The sequence below is a fragment of the Podarcis filfolensis genome, assembly GCF_964270895.1.
Source record: "Podarcis filfolensis genome assembly, chromosome: 11".
In the NCBI taxonomy this organism is placed as follows: domain Eukaryota; kingdom Metazoa; phylum Chordata; class Lepidosauria; order Squamata; family Lacertidae; genus Podarcis; species Podarcis filfolensis.
This window is the reverse complement of record NC_139613.1, coordinates 28,644,291-28,660,408: the sequence shown is the minus strand read 5'-3', so window position 1 is coordinate 28,660,408 and position 16,118 is coordinate 28,644,291. Positions and strand designations below refer to the sequence as shown.

Genomic DNA, 16,118 nt, shown 5'->3' with positions numbered 1-16,118 from the left:
AAGGAACGAAAAGACAGATACAGGATAGGTGTGGATTTTGGCAGATGTCATGTGTATACCACTTACCAAATCGGTGGTGGAAGTACACTGAATGCATAATAAACAAGAGTGTGTATACAGCCATAGTCAAACAGTCTAACTGCATCAGGGGAACCCTTTTTCAGCCTAAGTACTACAAATCTTTCTGGGTAACCTTCCAAAGGCCACAAGACATTTGTGGGTGGGGCCAGTGGCAAAAGTGGGCAGAGCAACAAATGTCACTTTTACCTTTAGATGGTGGGCTTGTTTCTATACAAAGCCACATGCCCCTGTTAGTCCTCCAGCTGAACAAGCAAGGGGCACGTTCAAGGGCACATTTCATCCAGGCCAAAATAGTAAAGGTGCAAAATAGATTCTGTGAGGAGTGTGGCCTGGGGAGTAGTTTGAGAGCCAAACAGAGCGGCATGGAGGACCACATTTGGCACTCAGGAATGAGGTTTCCCATACTGGCTCAATATATTGGTATATGTAGGTACACTCGCCCCCTTTGAGCTTATATTGAACTACTGGTTGGAACTGTTGCATTTATGGAGTTGAACTTACTTAGGCCAGATCCTAAGATACTAACAGAATATTTCTAAAAATGCTTAGTTAGATCTCCAGGTCAGCTGCAACTGGCCATCTTTTTTCTTTTGCCCTGATTTTGGTGATTCTACATTTGCCCAGGGACTCAGCTATACAGCTGCAAATAAGACATTTTAAATGTGTGGTAAAGTGCAGTATATTAATGTGACACTAGATGGCGAAAGTGAGCTATGCAAAAATCAATGAATTTTTCAAAAAGTTTTTTTAAAAAGCATTTTCACAGCGTTTTTTAAATATATGTGTAGATTCCACCCGGCATACCTAATGAGTTACTGTATTCTGACCGCAATGTACAAGCCATTTAAAATGGCTTCAGTGCATGATTTTAAAGTATGTCTTGTCTTTTTAAGTCCACTTCAAATTATCATGCCAGAAGATTTGGGGTACGTGCAGCCATGCCTGGGTTTATTGCCAAGAAACTCTGCCCACATCTTACTATAGTGCCATTAAACTTTAAGAAATATGAAGAAGTAAGCAAAGAGGTACGTAATTTCTTTCCACAGCAGAATGCACATAGATTTAGAGTGCAATCCTAACCCCACTTACCCAGGAGTAAGTCCCATTCAATTCAGTGGGACTTGCTTCTGAGTAGACATAGTTATGATATCAGCCTTGCTGATTTTATTTTGTTACACGTGTTCCTTGAACTGCAAATGGTGATTGTTAAGCTTCATGTTTTAATTAATTAAATTAAATTAATTTGTTCTGGAAAAGCAAAGTGTTAAAAATGCCGTTATAGTTTGATAAACATAATAGTTTGGTGGGGCACATGCAGGTGGCGCTGTGGTCTAAACCACTAAGCCTCTTGGGCTTGCCAGTCGGAAGGTTGGAGATTCAAATCCACATGATGGTGGTGAGCTCCCGTTGCTCCGTCCCAGCTTCTACCATTCTAGCAGTTTGAAAGCATACCAGTGCAAGTAGATAAATAGGTACTGCTGCGGCAGGACGATAAATGACGTTTCTGTGCTCTTTGACACTCATCATTGTGTCCCATTGCACCAGAAGCAGTTTTGTCATGCTGGCCACATAATAATAATAATAATAATAATAATAATAATAATAATAATAATAAATAAATTTTATTTATATCCCGCCCTCCCCAGCCGAAGCTGGGCTCAGGGAGGCTAACAACAATCAAAATAATCCAACATTCTAAAAACATTCATTATAAAATTAATTAAGATCAAATTAAAATCAAATTGATGGCAACCATTAAGCAAAATTCTGTGCAGATTGCCAGAGGAGGGGGTCAGGCTGCGCCCTGACCAAAGGCCTGGTGGAACAGCTCTGTCTTGCAGGCCCTGCGGAAAGATGTCAGGTCCCGCAGGGCCCTAATCTCTTGTGACAGAGCGTTCCACCAGATTGGAGCCGCAGCCGAGAAAGCCCTGGCTCTAGTTGAGGCCAGCCTAACCTCTCTGTGGCCTGGGATCTTCAGGATGTTTTTATTTGCAGACCGTAAATTTCTCTGTGGGACATACCAGGAGAGGCGGTCCCGTAGGTACGAGGGTCCTAGGCCGTATAGGGCTTTAAAGGTTAAAACCAGCACCTTAAACCTGATCCTGTACTCCACTGGGAGCCAGTGCAGCTGGTATAGTACCGGATAAATATGATCTCGCAGCGAAGACCCCATAAGGAGTCTTGCTGCGGCATTCTGCACCCGCTGGAGTTTCTGGGTCAGTCTCAAGGGCAGCCCCACGTAGAGCGAGTTACAATAATCCAGTCTGGAGGTGACCGTCGTGTGGATCACAGTGGCTAGGTCAGGGCGAGAGAGATAAGGAGCCAACTGCTTAGCTTGGCGGAGATGAAAAAATGCCGCCTTTGTTATAGCTGTAATCTGCGCCTCCATAGAGAGGGAGGTATCGAAGATTACACCCAAACTCTTAACGGACGATGCTGGCACTAATTGCACCCCCGCAAGAGATGGGAGTTGCCCCCTCAATCCCATATCGCTCCGTCCCAGCCAGAGGACCTCTGTCTTCGAAGGATTTAACTTCAACCGGCTCCCACGTAACCATCCAGCCACAGCTTCCAGACATCTGGTCAGTGTGTCTGGGGCCGAGTCAGGATGGCCATCCATCAACAGATAGAGTTGGGTGTCATCAGCATACTGATGGCAACCCAGCCCAAAACTCCGGACAAGCTGGGTGAGGGGGCGCATAAAGATGTTAAAAAGCATCGGGGAGAGAATCGCACCCTGAGGCACTCCACACACCAAGGAGTGGCGCGATGACAATTCCCCCCCAAGCGCCACCCTCTGTCCCCGACCAGAGAGAAACGAGCGCAGCCATTGAAGGACTGTGCCCTGGATCCCCACGTCGGCAAGGCGGTGGTCCAGGAGTTCGTGATCGACCATGTCGAAGGCTGCAGACAGGTCTAGAAGAATCAGCAGCCCCGACCCGCCTCGATCCAGCTGCCTGCGGAGATCATCTGTTAGGGCGACCAGAGCCGTCTCGGTCCCATGACCAGCGCGGAAGCCGGACTGGAATGGATCGAGAGCTGATGTTTCATCCAGAAACCTACCAAGCTGTTCAGCAACCGCTCTCTCAATCACCTTACCCAGGAATGGAAGATTCGAAACCGGGCGGTAATTGGATAGATCTAAGGGATCTAATGATGTTTTCTTTAAGAGCGGACGCACCACTGCCTCCTTCAGTTCCCCTGGGAATATCCCGGTGCCAAGGGACAAATTGATGATATCACCCAGGGGGGCCCGCACCTCGTCTGGACACGCTCTAATCAGCCAAGACGGGCACAGGTCAAGAGGACAGGTGGTGGGCTTTCCAGCTCAGAGGAGTCTGTCCACATCGGCTGGGGATATCCAGTCAAAGTGGTCCAATACTGGACCCGAGGACAGTCGAGGGGCCTCCAGTTCCTTTATTGTATCCAAATTGGCAGGGAGGTCATGGCGGAGCAACAGGACCTTCTCCGCAAAAAAGCTCGCAAATGCCTCACAGCTGTGTGTCAAATTGTTATTTAAATTTGGCTGTCCTTCAAGGGACGTTAAATACCTAATTATACTAAATAATTGCGCCGGGCGAGAGCTAGCGGAGGCAATGGAGGCCAAGAAGTAGGACTTCTTAGCGGCCTTCACTGCCATCTCGTAGGTTTTCATAAAAACCCTATAAGGTGTTCTTGAGGCTCCGTCACGGGCACCCCACCATACTCGCTCTAGCCGTCTGAGGTCCCGCTTCATTTTCCGAAGCTCCTTGGTAAACCAGGGAGCCCGGTTTCTGCGGGGTCGCAGAGGGCGCCTAGGTGCGATCTCATCGATGGCTGCTAGGAGCTGGATATTCCAGCCCTCAACAAGCTCAGTCAATGAGTCGCCAGGGGGAGCAAGGTCCCGCAAGGCCTGACGGAATCTATCAGGGTCCATCAGCCTCTGAGGGCGAGCCCAAATTGGCTCGCCACCTAAGCAGGGTGGGGGTGGAAAATCAATCCTGGCTTTCAGAGTGTAGTGATCAGACCATGGCACCTTCATCGAAGGAGACATGATCACATCTATACCGGCACCAAAGATCAAATCCAGCGTGTGGCCTGCTTGATGTGTGGGGCCCGAAACAAACTGGGAGAGCACTAGTGTCGCCATGGAAGACACCAGGTCCAGAGCTTGTGAGGAAGGAATGGCATCAGCATGGATGTTGAAGTCCCCCAATACCAATAGGTTAGGGAACTCCAAGGCCCAGCCGGCCACCGCCTCCAGCAGGCCTGACAGGGTGGCTGCTGGTGCGCTAGGTGGCCGGTACACCAGCCAGACAGCCAAGCTCACCTCGGAGCCCCACACTAGGCCAACACATTCAATGCCGGGGATCGATGGCGAGGGTAGAGCCCTGAAAGAACAATCTTCCCGGATTAATAATGCCACCCCTCCCCCCCCGGCCCACAGTCCGCGACTGGTGGAGGACGGAGAAACCCGGGGGCGCCATCTCTCGTAAGGTAACAGTTTCCCCTTCGCGCACCCAGGTCTCCGTCACACAAGCCAGGTCAACCCCCTGCAAGGTGAAGAAGTCTCGCAGGGTGGCGGTTTTGTTGCCTATAGACCTGGCATTGCACAACACCAGTGACGGAGGTGAGTAATCCTTGCTCACCCTACCTTCGTCCCTCGGGATGGGGCGCAGATTGGAAGGGGTACGAGCATATCCGTATCTCAATCCCCTTCGCCTATGACATCTGCCCCACCGCCATACCTCCCTCGCCCCACTACGGTAGCAATCCCAAGCCTCAAACCAACCTCCATTTACAAAATAGAAAAACAAATCAAACCAAAAACAATTGTACCAACAAAACAAATCCCCACCCCCCTCACTATCCAACCCCAAACCAACATAAAACAGAACAAAATAAAAATACATGAATACAGACCACCGTTCACGGTGGTACAACAAAGTAAAACGTAAAAACCCCTTTAAAACACATGACCTGGAAAGCTGTCTGTGGACAAACACCAGCTCCCTTGACCTGAAGTGAGATGAGCACCACACCTCATAGTCTCCGTTGACTGGACTTAACCGTCCAGGGGTCCTTTACCTACCCTTTACCTTATAGTTTGGTGGGAAGGAGGAGGGAAAGGTACTTCTTCCCTCCTCATCATTGGATGAATTCCTCCTAACAGACCTAGCCTTAAGATAAGGAAATTTATTTCCTCAATTAGCACCTCCTAATAATGTTGTATTGAATAGCATTCTCATTTGAGATTAGCATTCTTTTCTGTCAACCTATATAAACTCTGAGAAGAAATGGATGCTTACTTAACATACCCCTATTCTCTCTTTAAATGTGAGGAAACCATTTTCTTCCTTTAAATTTGAAGAAAATTTGTTTTGATTTTGCAAGTAGCAAAGATCAACCAGTATCTGTCACTTTATCTTATGTATAAATCTTATCTTAAAAAGAGGTTCACACACAGTAAAATAATTACATTCACACATCTGAGTAAATAACTTTACATTTATTTCTAGCGAGGTTGCTCTAACTGTGAACCATATGCAGTACAAATTTGGAAAGTCAATAAATTATTTATGATTTAAAATTCTTCTAGTATTGATCAATCATAATGGAATTTTAAAAGAATGAATGATACAGTGTTGGTATTGACTGAATGCATGGTACTTCAAATGATTTTTTTAAAAAATGTTTTTTGCTATAGCAGCACAACTTTACATTTTTTTAAATTATATTTACCAAGGTTAGGGAAATACTTGCTGAATATGATTCCCACTTTATGCCCATGGGGCTTGATGAAGCCTACTTGAACATAACAGAGTACTTAGAAGAAAGAAAGAACTGGCCTGAAGACAAAAGGCAGCATTTCATCAAAACATACAACTCTGCTCTAAATGGTAAGCAATTATCTGGAACTGCCAGACCAAAAGAACATTTTACCTTGCTTTTATATATTATGACTTGCTAAGTCAGGAAATCATGTAGCTAAATATTAGTAGTCATTATTAGCTGCTTGCATGTAATGCTAATCTTGAAGCAATTTAGTTGAAACACTTTAGGAAATCACTAGTGAAGTTTCCTTTTTAATATTGCAATTGTAATTAAACTTAGTGGAATTAATGTTTTCAGAAGTGGGGAGTTGCAGCCATCGTTAAAAGAGCAATAGTTTGCCGACAAGTCTCATGGTGCTAATTTTCAGGGTATCACTTTTTCAAAACAGTGTTGGCACCCAAGTGAACACTGCATAGAAGCAAATGTCACAACCCCCATCCAGAGCAGCTGCCTGGGCTCTGACTTCAGTTCAGACGAGGAAGGCCTGGCCAGATTAATAAGACCAGCGGCAGCAGGAGGAGGAGATGCTGGAAACTGATACAGGCCCCAGCACCATGACCAGACCTAGGAGTATTGGACTGTGATACTTTGAGTCACAGCCCTTTGAACTGGAATTTCCAGCGTCTGTACCCTTGAAGCTTTTGTTCCTTAGGAAACATCCATCTCCACACTAGGGACTTTGCAATCCCCATTTTGACCTGTCAACACAGTCATTGAACCTGTAGGGAATTGGCTGAGAGAATGGGAAATATTAGGCTACAGGCTAAAGGTCTTCTCCTTCAAGATATTACATTCCTCAACGAAGGAGCAGAGTCTGGGAGAGGTAAACCTGGCACTGGAGGAATACAAAGCTTCAGTCCAGTCCTAGATTTCATTGGAGCAAGTTGCTCACATGCTTCGCTTCACAGTGCTGCAGCTGTCAGGCCCCACATTGCCCTATGAACTTCTTATCAAAGTTGAGACAAGTAGTAAGCTATGGATCATGATGTCACAGTCTGGAATTCCAAGTGAATTCTTTATGCTATTCTGCGCGAGATTCCCCATTTCATTTCAGCTGGTGGCATAATTCATTCAGAATAGGTTATTTCCTCACTGCATTCTTGCTTATGCTAAGCAGCTGATGAGCATTGACCAAGTGTTTAATAATTACCAGGGTGACACTCCAACTGTACACAATGTATCATGTTGCCCAACAGCTTCAGTTATAACTGTTGAGCATGTACTCAATCAATTCTTTACAAAGTTTTCTTACAACAGGTACACTGGTCAAAACAGTTGAGAAGCATGTTATTAGGTAAACTATTCCAGTGTTTTTGTGAGCCACTTTGAGCATGGTATTCCTAGAGAAAGCACCATACAGATGCATGATGATGCTTTTTGATATGTGGGCTTAGAGTGAATCCCATTGTGAACCTGAACTGAAAGTAACTAATACCATATAAGAAGTAAATGCTGAAAGGGTGTTTTTTTTTTAATCTAAAGAAGTATTGTCTATGTAAATGTACACAGTTTTAATCCATGCAATTTTTTTATGTTGCTCATTTAAATGCAGTAAACATACTGTACTCCTTTATTTGGGCAGGACTTAGTTTTTCCAGCCTTGGGGTAATTGGCAGTACAGTAATAACAATGAGAATTTTTTGTGCTGTTTGTAAAAAATATTTACAAGCGCTTGGAAAATGGAGGGAAAAGGAAGGTGACATTTACTTTTTGTGTAAGGGAACTAGCAAATGAGATTAGTTTTGCTTATAGAATTCTGATAGCTTCTGACCCTTTTTATTCTGAGGCAAGCAGAATATAGCAACACATGATTAATCAAATTGGAGTGAAGATACACATGACTGTTCACCAGTCTTGTTTGATGTTGATACTCTGATGTATAAGCAGATTGTTCACCCTTCTCTGCTGCACCTAGAACAACAACACCAACAGTCAACAACTCAGATAAAGCCAGTTGTCTTTGGAGCATCAGCTGAGGAAGTGGTGGAGGAAATTCGCTTTAGGATTGAACAAAAAACAAGACTTACTGCCAGTGCTGGTAAGCAAATTTATATTATTAGAAATATTTTAAAGTTCCATAATACTTCTCTAGTACATCTCAAGAGTTTAAAAGTAGATTCATAAGACCTTTGTTATGTGAAGAAATGCACAGGTTCTGTGTACAGAAAAAAAAAACTGACATAAACATAATGACTTGCTAAAACTGCTGTATCAGAGTCGTGTGCTCAACCTCAATAAATGAAAGTCCTGAACTCTTCAGGCTTTAACCAACAACATAGAAGCCTTGCTATTAAACTTGGTCTACTTTGTAATGGCATACAAAGTGGTATAGTGAGGTGGGTGAGGAGGCTGCGGCCCCAGGCACATTTTTTTGAGGGGTCATGACCAGGCCATGACAGGTTTGTGAATCAGAGCCTGACTCCGACATGCAAGGAAGTTGTAGAGACTGCTTCCTCGCGTAATGAACCAATGCTGTCAGCCAGCCGCAGCTCCATTCCCAGGTCAGGCTGGACCCAGGAGCGAAGAAGATGAGAATTGGTGGCAGCTTTGCCCCCCGTCCTCCCCTGGCTGGGCTACAACGTGCAAGTGCACCCTCTGTGCCACTTTGCAAGGCGAGCCACAGCAGACTCCCTCTCCACCCTGGACTCTCAGGGGCATGCACTGTCCGCCTGCCCCAAGTGGCGGTAGCATACGCTGCACCTCTGGGCATACACACTTCAACAACCTATTAACACTGTTCAAGGCCAGATTAAGGTGGTTTGGAGCCATATATTAATGTTCTTCTTCCTGTTCCTTTCACATTCTTGTGTGTTGCTGGGTGTGGGTAGGAAGGTTTTAGTCCAGAAACTTTACAATGACAGCAGAAAAAAATGCAGCTGTTTTCTTACGTGTGAACTGCTCAATAGACTTTGGATGAACGGCGGCATACATACTTAATTCCATAGGACCTGTTACAGTCAAACTTGTTAGGATCTGCATATATATTTAAAAACAAATTCAACCGAAAACAAAATGATTATTGTTTACTACACAAACCTCATCATAACTATTTCTAAAATCATTAGCAGCAGAAGTAGCAGGTTGGCGTTTTGTATTTGTTTCACGTTTTTTTGTTGGTTTGTTTGCTCGCTTAGGCATTGCTCCAAATACGATGTTAGCAAAAATGTGCAGTGATAAAAATAAACCGAATGGTCAATATAGAATCCCCCCAGAAAGAGAAGCTGTGATGAACTTCATCAAAGATTTAGCCATTAGAAAGGTGAGCTGATTTATTTATTATTCAGTGTTGTCATCCTTATTACTGCTGGTAGACTTGTTTACTGTCTTAAACCCTCTTTGCATCTAAATTTAACCCTTTACTATTTTATACTTTAATGAAGTATGAACTCCCATATAAAATTGTGTGCATTTTGTTGTAAAATTGAAAGCTTTCTGGGAGTAGGGAACGGATGCTCCCAAAATACACTGATAACATTTAATTTTTGTATCCCTTTCCGTTTGTTGTGTTGGACTTGAGCAAGTGAAGGTTTAGGCCAAAGTTAGAGTGAACATACAAAACTTCTCAGTTTCTAAGGGGCATGTGTGCCATCCATGGCTTCTTGTTAGATCTTTTTTGGCTGAGGACTTCCCACATCAGGAATATACTGAAGATGCCTGTGTGGATCCTGCTGGGAAAATGTGACGAACACCTGTAGTGTTTTCTGTTACTATTTGGTGAACAATATAGTAAATGCCTTGGGAAACTCTTGGTCCTCATAACATCACTGGAGATGAAGAACACAGTATACTGGGTCTGAAATTTAAGTAATAATTTACACTTGGACACTGAAATGCTATGCTGTAACATCACAGTGTGACTAATACTCTTATATCTTCCAAAGAGTAAGATTCCTTTTACTTGCTGTGATGGTGACCTGTGATTTTGAGGACCCTTTTTTAATTTAATAATTTGATCTGTATGTTATATTCTTTTCTCGTATCGAGAGCATGAACCAAGAAAATCAGAGTTGTTAATATTTTCATTTTTTGTTGTTTCATGATGGTTCTGTTGTTTATGAACTCAGACTTTTCAAAAACTGCATTGAGTACTTTGCTAAGAAGTGCTATAAAAATCTGAGAAATATGAAATAAGACAAACATTTAGGGTAGCTCAAAACAACAAGAATCAGGTATGGCTAGTTATAATACCTTTTATGTGATCAGCCAAAAAGTTACAAAGTGATCAAGCTGTGAAATAACTTTGCATATAGGTGAAATTTATTAAATATGCTTTCTGCCAGCATGTAATACTATCTAGTTTGGCTTCTGTTTATTCTATCCCAATGTGCTATATTAAACTCTGATTTTGCTACTATAAAGATTACCACTTTTTCTTTGCCTTTGCTCTCTACCTTACAAAGGACTTTTGTGTTCCGATTAGTTTTAGAGTAACTGCTGCCAAAGAGAGAGCTGCATTGTTGTTGTTTTTTGCCCCAGTAGTTTTGATGTAACCTCAGATCCTTTTCTGCATTTGGCACATATGCAAAAATGTTAAAATGTGAGTGGGAGGTACTTGTGTTGTCATTCTTCAGGGTTTAGCTCCCTCCCCCAAGTCTCTAGAAGTTAAATCCCCAAAATGGGAAATAGGTATTTTTAAGGGCACAGAAAGCATACACATGGAATACTAAAACACTAAGCAGTGCAGTGCTTTTGCTAATGTATTAGGTTGGCTCCAGAGAAATAAATGCCGGTGTCTTTTCCTGCACCTCTTTCTGTTCCAGCCACCACCACCCTGTCCCAACACCCCTGAAAAGCTGTTTTCAGGGGCTGTAACACAAGTGGCCTGGGGGAATCACTGAAAAATGAGGTGAACAAATATTTAGTGAATGTGCTGCAAGGCTTTGGAGGACTGCTTGAGAGGAAGGACAGGAAAATCACCTGCTCTCCTCCTTCCAAATGTGTTTCTCTGTTTCCAACCCATTATGTTTTCCTAGCACAACTGTAACCAAAGTAACAATCATCCTCTTGTCTTCAGTGGAGGATAAAACTGTACAGAGCAAATGAACACTGCAAGCATTTAAGAGCCTTCTGCAATGTGCTCATAGCAGAGGGATGCAGCTTGCAAAATAAACCTTGCATGTGGAATGTGTCTGTTTTCATCTGAAATGTTGGAGGGTGTGCTAACAGGTTTGAGAGGGCTCTAGGCAGACTGAGTTGTGGACTCCCTTGTGCCTACCCCCTCCCCAACAGCAGTGGGCAAGACCCTTTTCCTTATTCTTTATATGGAAGTGTGCTGCAAAGCACAGGCTGAGCCTGCAGCCACCCATCATAATCTTCCCTATAACATCCCTGAAAAAAAGAAAAAGTGATGTCAGTGGGCTTTGGTGGGCCCTACAATTTGCATGACCATGCTGGGTGCCGTCATCAGATATATGTACAGTAGTACCTTGGTTCTCAAACTTAATCTGTTCTGGAAGTCCATTCCAAAACCAAAGCGCTCCAAAACCAAGGCACACTTTCCCAAAGAAAGTAATGCAAAACGGATTAATACATTCCAGACTTTTAAAAACAACCCCTAAAACAGCAATTTAACATTAATTTACTATCTAATGTGACCATTGATCCATAAAATGAAAGCAATAATCAGTGTACTGCACTATAAAATAAATAAGACAGTATTGTAGATGATAAAAATTAATATATATATATATTTTTTTACCTGCACTGATGATAGTCATTGTTTCAATGGGGGGCTTTTATCCATTTCCACAGTCACATAATCAATCAATCAATCAGTAGCTGAACTGGGTTCCACACAGTCACAAAAACAAATTAACCGACAAAAACACAAAATAAAATGGAAAAACAAAAGCGCCAAACTTAATCCATTCCGGAAGTCTGTTTAACTTCTGAAATGTTCGAAAACCAAGGCGCAGCTTCTGATTGGTGCAGGTGCCCCGGAAACAACAGCCAACAGCCTCATCGGACGTTTGGCTTCTGAAAAACGTTCGAAAACCGGAACACTTCTGGGTTTTTGCCATTTGAGAACCATGGTGTTTGAGTACCAAGGCGTTTGAGAACCAAGGTACCACTGTACTAGCATAGTCTACTAAAATCTGAAGTTTGGGCTATTATTGTTAAGCTCAACAGCATTGTGTGTGTGTGTCTCCCCCAAGCTGTCTGTTCATTTGTTTTTGCTTAATGTTCATTCTGAAGAAGCTGGCCCCAATAAAGGTACAGAGATCAAGGGCTTCTATAAAATATTCAGCTTCCAGAAAGCTGTAGCCCTGAAACCTCTTTTTTTTCCTTTCAATTTAAGCACTGATATTAATATTGCTCTTGGAATTATGCTGGAGTTGGAACACAGTAGAATATATGCATTTTACACAGCATAAAATTTCTTAACTATCTGAATGCACATGTTTTACAGTTCAGCTGAATCTTCTAGCTCAGGGGTCACCAATGCAGGACCTTTGAAGGCCTTTTTCGGGTCTCTGAAGCAACCTGGGGTGTCTGTAAATTAAATTGCTTCTCTTTGTTTCAGTCTGTGGAGTGGCTTTATTGATTGTGGGTGGGAGGGAGGGAGGGAGTGGTGGCAGAAGAAACAATGGCCATTTGTGGAGCAGGCAGAGAGCAGTTAGCCCTACAGAGAGCTTTTTTCCCCTCAGAGTTTGGGAGCAGTAACAGGGATTGCTGTATTTGCTCAGTGATTTTTTGCCTGCTAGCCACATCAAGGTTGCAGTGTGCAGTTGCTTTAGCCCCACAGAGATTCCTTCAGCAAAGTCTTGGGGTGAGGAGAGAAGCAGTAATGAGCATCACCCTGTATGCTCAAGGAATATTATCTCACCAGCCAAGTGGAGCAGGCAGTTGCTTAGCCACCAGAGGGTTTTTTCAGCAAGGGGAGAGGGGAGAAAAGGACTGGTGGGGATTCCTCATCAGCAGTTTCTTGCCCACCAGCCACATGGAGCTGGTAACAGGCAATTGCTTATCCCTGCAGAGTGGCTTAAATTTTTTTAAGTGGCAGGTAGGAGTGATAGAAATTGTCCTGTCCACTCAGTAGATGGGCGTTCCTGAATGTGTGTGTGTGTGTGAGAGAGAGAGAGAGAGAGAAAGGGGATGAGGTGTGCATGCACATGGGTGTAGCCAGGATTTATAGGGGGGCAAGACACCCACCTGTTATCATCCTGTCTGGCTCAGACTAGCAGATTCAGAATGATGTCTCAACAACAGTTTTTTATAATTACTTTCTTTTAACCACAAGTGCTCAGAAAGATCTGTCAAAATCTTTCTACAATTTTATACTTTTAATTAAGTATTTTTATTTATTTACTTGATTTTTGGGGGGGAGCTGCCCCCCTGCCCCCCCATGTTCATATATGTTCAGTCTGTATGTGTGTGTGGTCTCTGTGTCTCTGTGAGTGTAAGAGGGAGGGAGGGAGGGAGGGAGGAAGAGTGGTGTCTGCATCTATGTGTGAGAGACAGACGGATGTATGTATTTGTGGTCTGTGTGTCAGTGCGAGAGGGAGTTAGTTAGTTTGGTGTGGCCACCTTGTATATCTTTTCTGGTACTTGGGAATATTGTTAGCAGCAAAAACGTGTGTGTGTGTGTGTGTGTGTGTGTGTGTGTGTGTGTGTGTTTGAAATCCATATTGTGTAATCAGAACAAACTTACTGTGTGCAGGCGGTTGTTCGGGGAGGGGCATGAAGCAACAATGAGTGTGCTCGCTAGTTTTATGTTATGCCACACCCCATGGCAACCATGTTGTGACTGGTGCCTACACTACCTTCTTAAAATGCAAAATGTGCCAATGGATACGAAAAGGTTGGTAGCCGCTCTTCTAACTGTTTGAATATTGGTGATTGTCCAAATGTCAATGCAGAAGAATGTAATAGGGTCACCAGCCATGGACAGAACAGGGCCATATAATTATTCATTATTATTTTTTTAAAGTTACATTTAAACTTAATGAATTAAGCACATGTTGCCCTTTCCTAATTTATGTTAAGTGCTCCAAATCTCAGAACCTTGTCCACCTTTAATCACTGGAAATAACTATGACTGATGAATATTCTCACTTCCAAAGGAAATGTTAGTTTCATTGTTTTCCTGGAAGTTCATTGTTTTATTAGTGTGCATTAACTCTCTTCCAGGTGCCTGGCATAGGAAAAGTAATGGAAAAAATGCTTAAAGCTCTGAACATCGTGACTTGTTCAGAACTTTACCAGCAGAGGGCACTAATTTCTCTTCTCTTCTCTGAAACATCTTGGCGTAATTTCTTGGAAATCTCCCTTGGTTTGGGTTCCACCCATTTAGAAAGGTATTTTGTGTGAATGGGTTGTGTTCATTTTAGATGCTTTCTAAATCTTTGTTAGCTTGTAACATTGTTACATAAAAGGAACAAAGCCAAGTCAATAATATGTTTCCTCTAACCGTTCCCACAGTATTCTTGAGCTTGAAGTCTTTCACAGCCCTGCTTAAGATCCTTAACTGTAAAATAGCAACATACATTTATATCTTTTTAAAACAGTGGGTTGTGTCCAATGCTCTCCATGTACAAGCAGAACAGATTTCCACTTGTTCAGTGGCTCTCCCTCTCCTCCTCCCTGATCCCCTGCAGCCACAAAATCTGCTCCAGAGGGTTGGGGGACCCTCTGGAGCAGAGGTCAGCAAACTTTTTCAGCAGGGGGCTGGTCCACTGTCCCTCAGACTTGGTGGGGGGGCCGGACTATATTTTGGAAAAAAAATGAACGAATTCCTATGCAACATACCGTATTTTTCGCCCTATAGGACGCACCGGCCCTATAGGACGCACCTAGATTTGGGGGGGGGGGAATAAAGGGGAAAAAATTATTTCCCCCCCACACCCAGGCGCGGGGCTGGGGCAGGGGAAGTCCGAGCTTCCCCCGACCCCAGCCCCCAGAACGGGTCCCAGAGCAATGCCGAAGCTGAGCGGAGCTTCGGCATCGCTCTGGGAGCTTGCGCGCAGCTTCGGCATCGCTCCGGGGGGTTGCACGGAGCTGCTCCGAGCCCGGGAGTGCAGGCAGCTCTGCGCAACCTTCAGGAGCCAGGCGCGGCTTCGCGCCGGGCTCCGGGGGTTGCGCCGAGCTGCGCTGAGCCCGGGAGCGCGGGCTGCGCAGAGCTTTCTGAAGCCTGGAGAGGGAGAGGGGTCGGTGCTCACCAGGTTTCAGCAAAAGCCTGTATTCGCCCCATAGGACACACACACATTTCCCCTTCATTTTTGGAGGGGGAAAAGTGCGTCCTTTAGGGCGAAAAATACGGTAAATAACCCAGAGATGCATTTTAAATAAAAGGGCACATTCTACTCATGTAAAAACACGGTGATTCCTGGACCATCTGCGGGCTGGATTTAGAAGGCGATTGGGCTGGATCCGGCCCCCGGGCCTTAGTTTGCCTACCCATGCTCTGGAGCAAATATTGGGTACTTGAAGGGGCTGCAGAGTAGGGGAGAGGATGGTGATTTCTGCTTACACAGTGTTGAATTCTGCCCAGCATCTTTCAATGAACGAAGCTTAGTTGGTGAGTCTTTGTACGTTTTCAATTTTATTGTGCTCTTCTAAGTGCATTTTCAAGAGCACTATGAAACTGACAACATACCAAAACTGGTGAAACTTAAATTAGAGATGTTTTTATTCCTGTTGTATCGTATCCAGCTATAGTGATTATAATTTTTGGGGGGAGGGGAGACGTGGGGTTCTGTATATTTGTATTTGTAATAATGGTGATAAATCATTATATATAAATGTTAAATAAACACACCTGGACACTCACACTTCTTTTTTTCTTTTTAAAGGGATGGAGAAAGAAAAAGCATGAGCACTGAAAGGTATGTGCTCAATTGGCTTTTAGAACCTTTGTATTGATTTCACTGTTTTGTTGTTTGCCATGCCAAGCTCCTTTTGGGAGGAAGAGCAGGATTAAAAGCCCACTAGGGTATATAGAACTAACATGCTTACCACACAAATTGTGGAGCTTCTTCTGCTTGAGGAAAAATAATTTTCGGTTTATTTGGCGATAAAAATGTGATGCTAGCATAAACAAGTCTTTTTTCAATTAGGGAATCTGAGAACTGTACTGAAAGCTATCTTTTTTTGAAGATTAGTAATGCCACATAAAATGCTCATTACTGTTCCAAGAAAACGTATTGAGCTGTTTTCCCTCTATTTTATTGAAACAGTAACGAGCATTTGGTTTGCAGTTCTATTCTGGTAGAAAGAACAGTCTT

The 16,118-nt window shown here is 43.6% G+C and overlaps 1 protein-coding gene across 3 annotated transcripts in view; it reads left to right on the top strand.

The window, feature by feature from the left end:
- Positions 1-16,118, top strand: part of POLK (DNA polymerase kappa) — a 34,346-nt gene that overhangs the window by 12,195 nt on the left and 6,033 nt on the right. For 2 of the 3 annotated variants that reach the window (XM_083577361.1, XM_083577362.1), the window contains exons 5-10: positions 975-1,106; positions 5,807-5,960; positions 7,811-7,933; positions 9,030-9,154; positions 14,026-14,192; positions 15,687-15,719. In XM_083577361.1, the coding sequence (XP_083433487.1) occupies positions 975-1,106; positions 5,807-5,960; positions 7,811-7,933; positions 9,030-9,154; positions 14,026-14,192; positions 15,687-15,719 (734 nt within the window). The remainder of the gene's footprint in view (positions 1-974; positions 1,107-5,806; positions 5,961-7,810; positions 7,934-9,029; positions 9,155-14,025; positions 14,193-15,686; positions 15,720-16,118) is intronic. The other variant, XM_083577363.1, reaches the window with a different exon arrangement.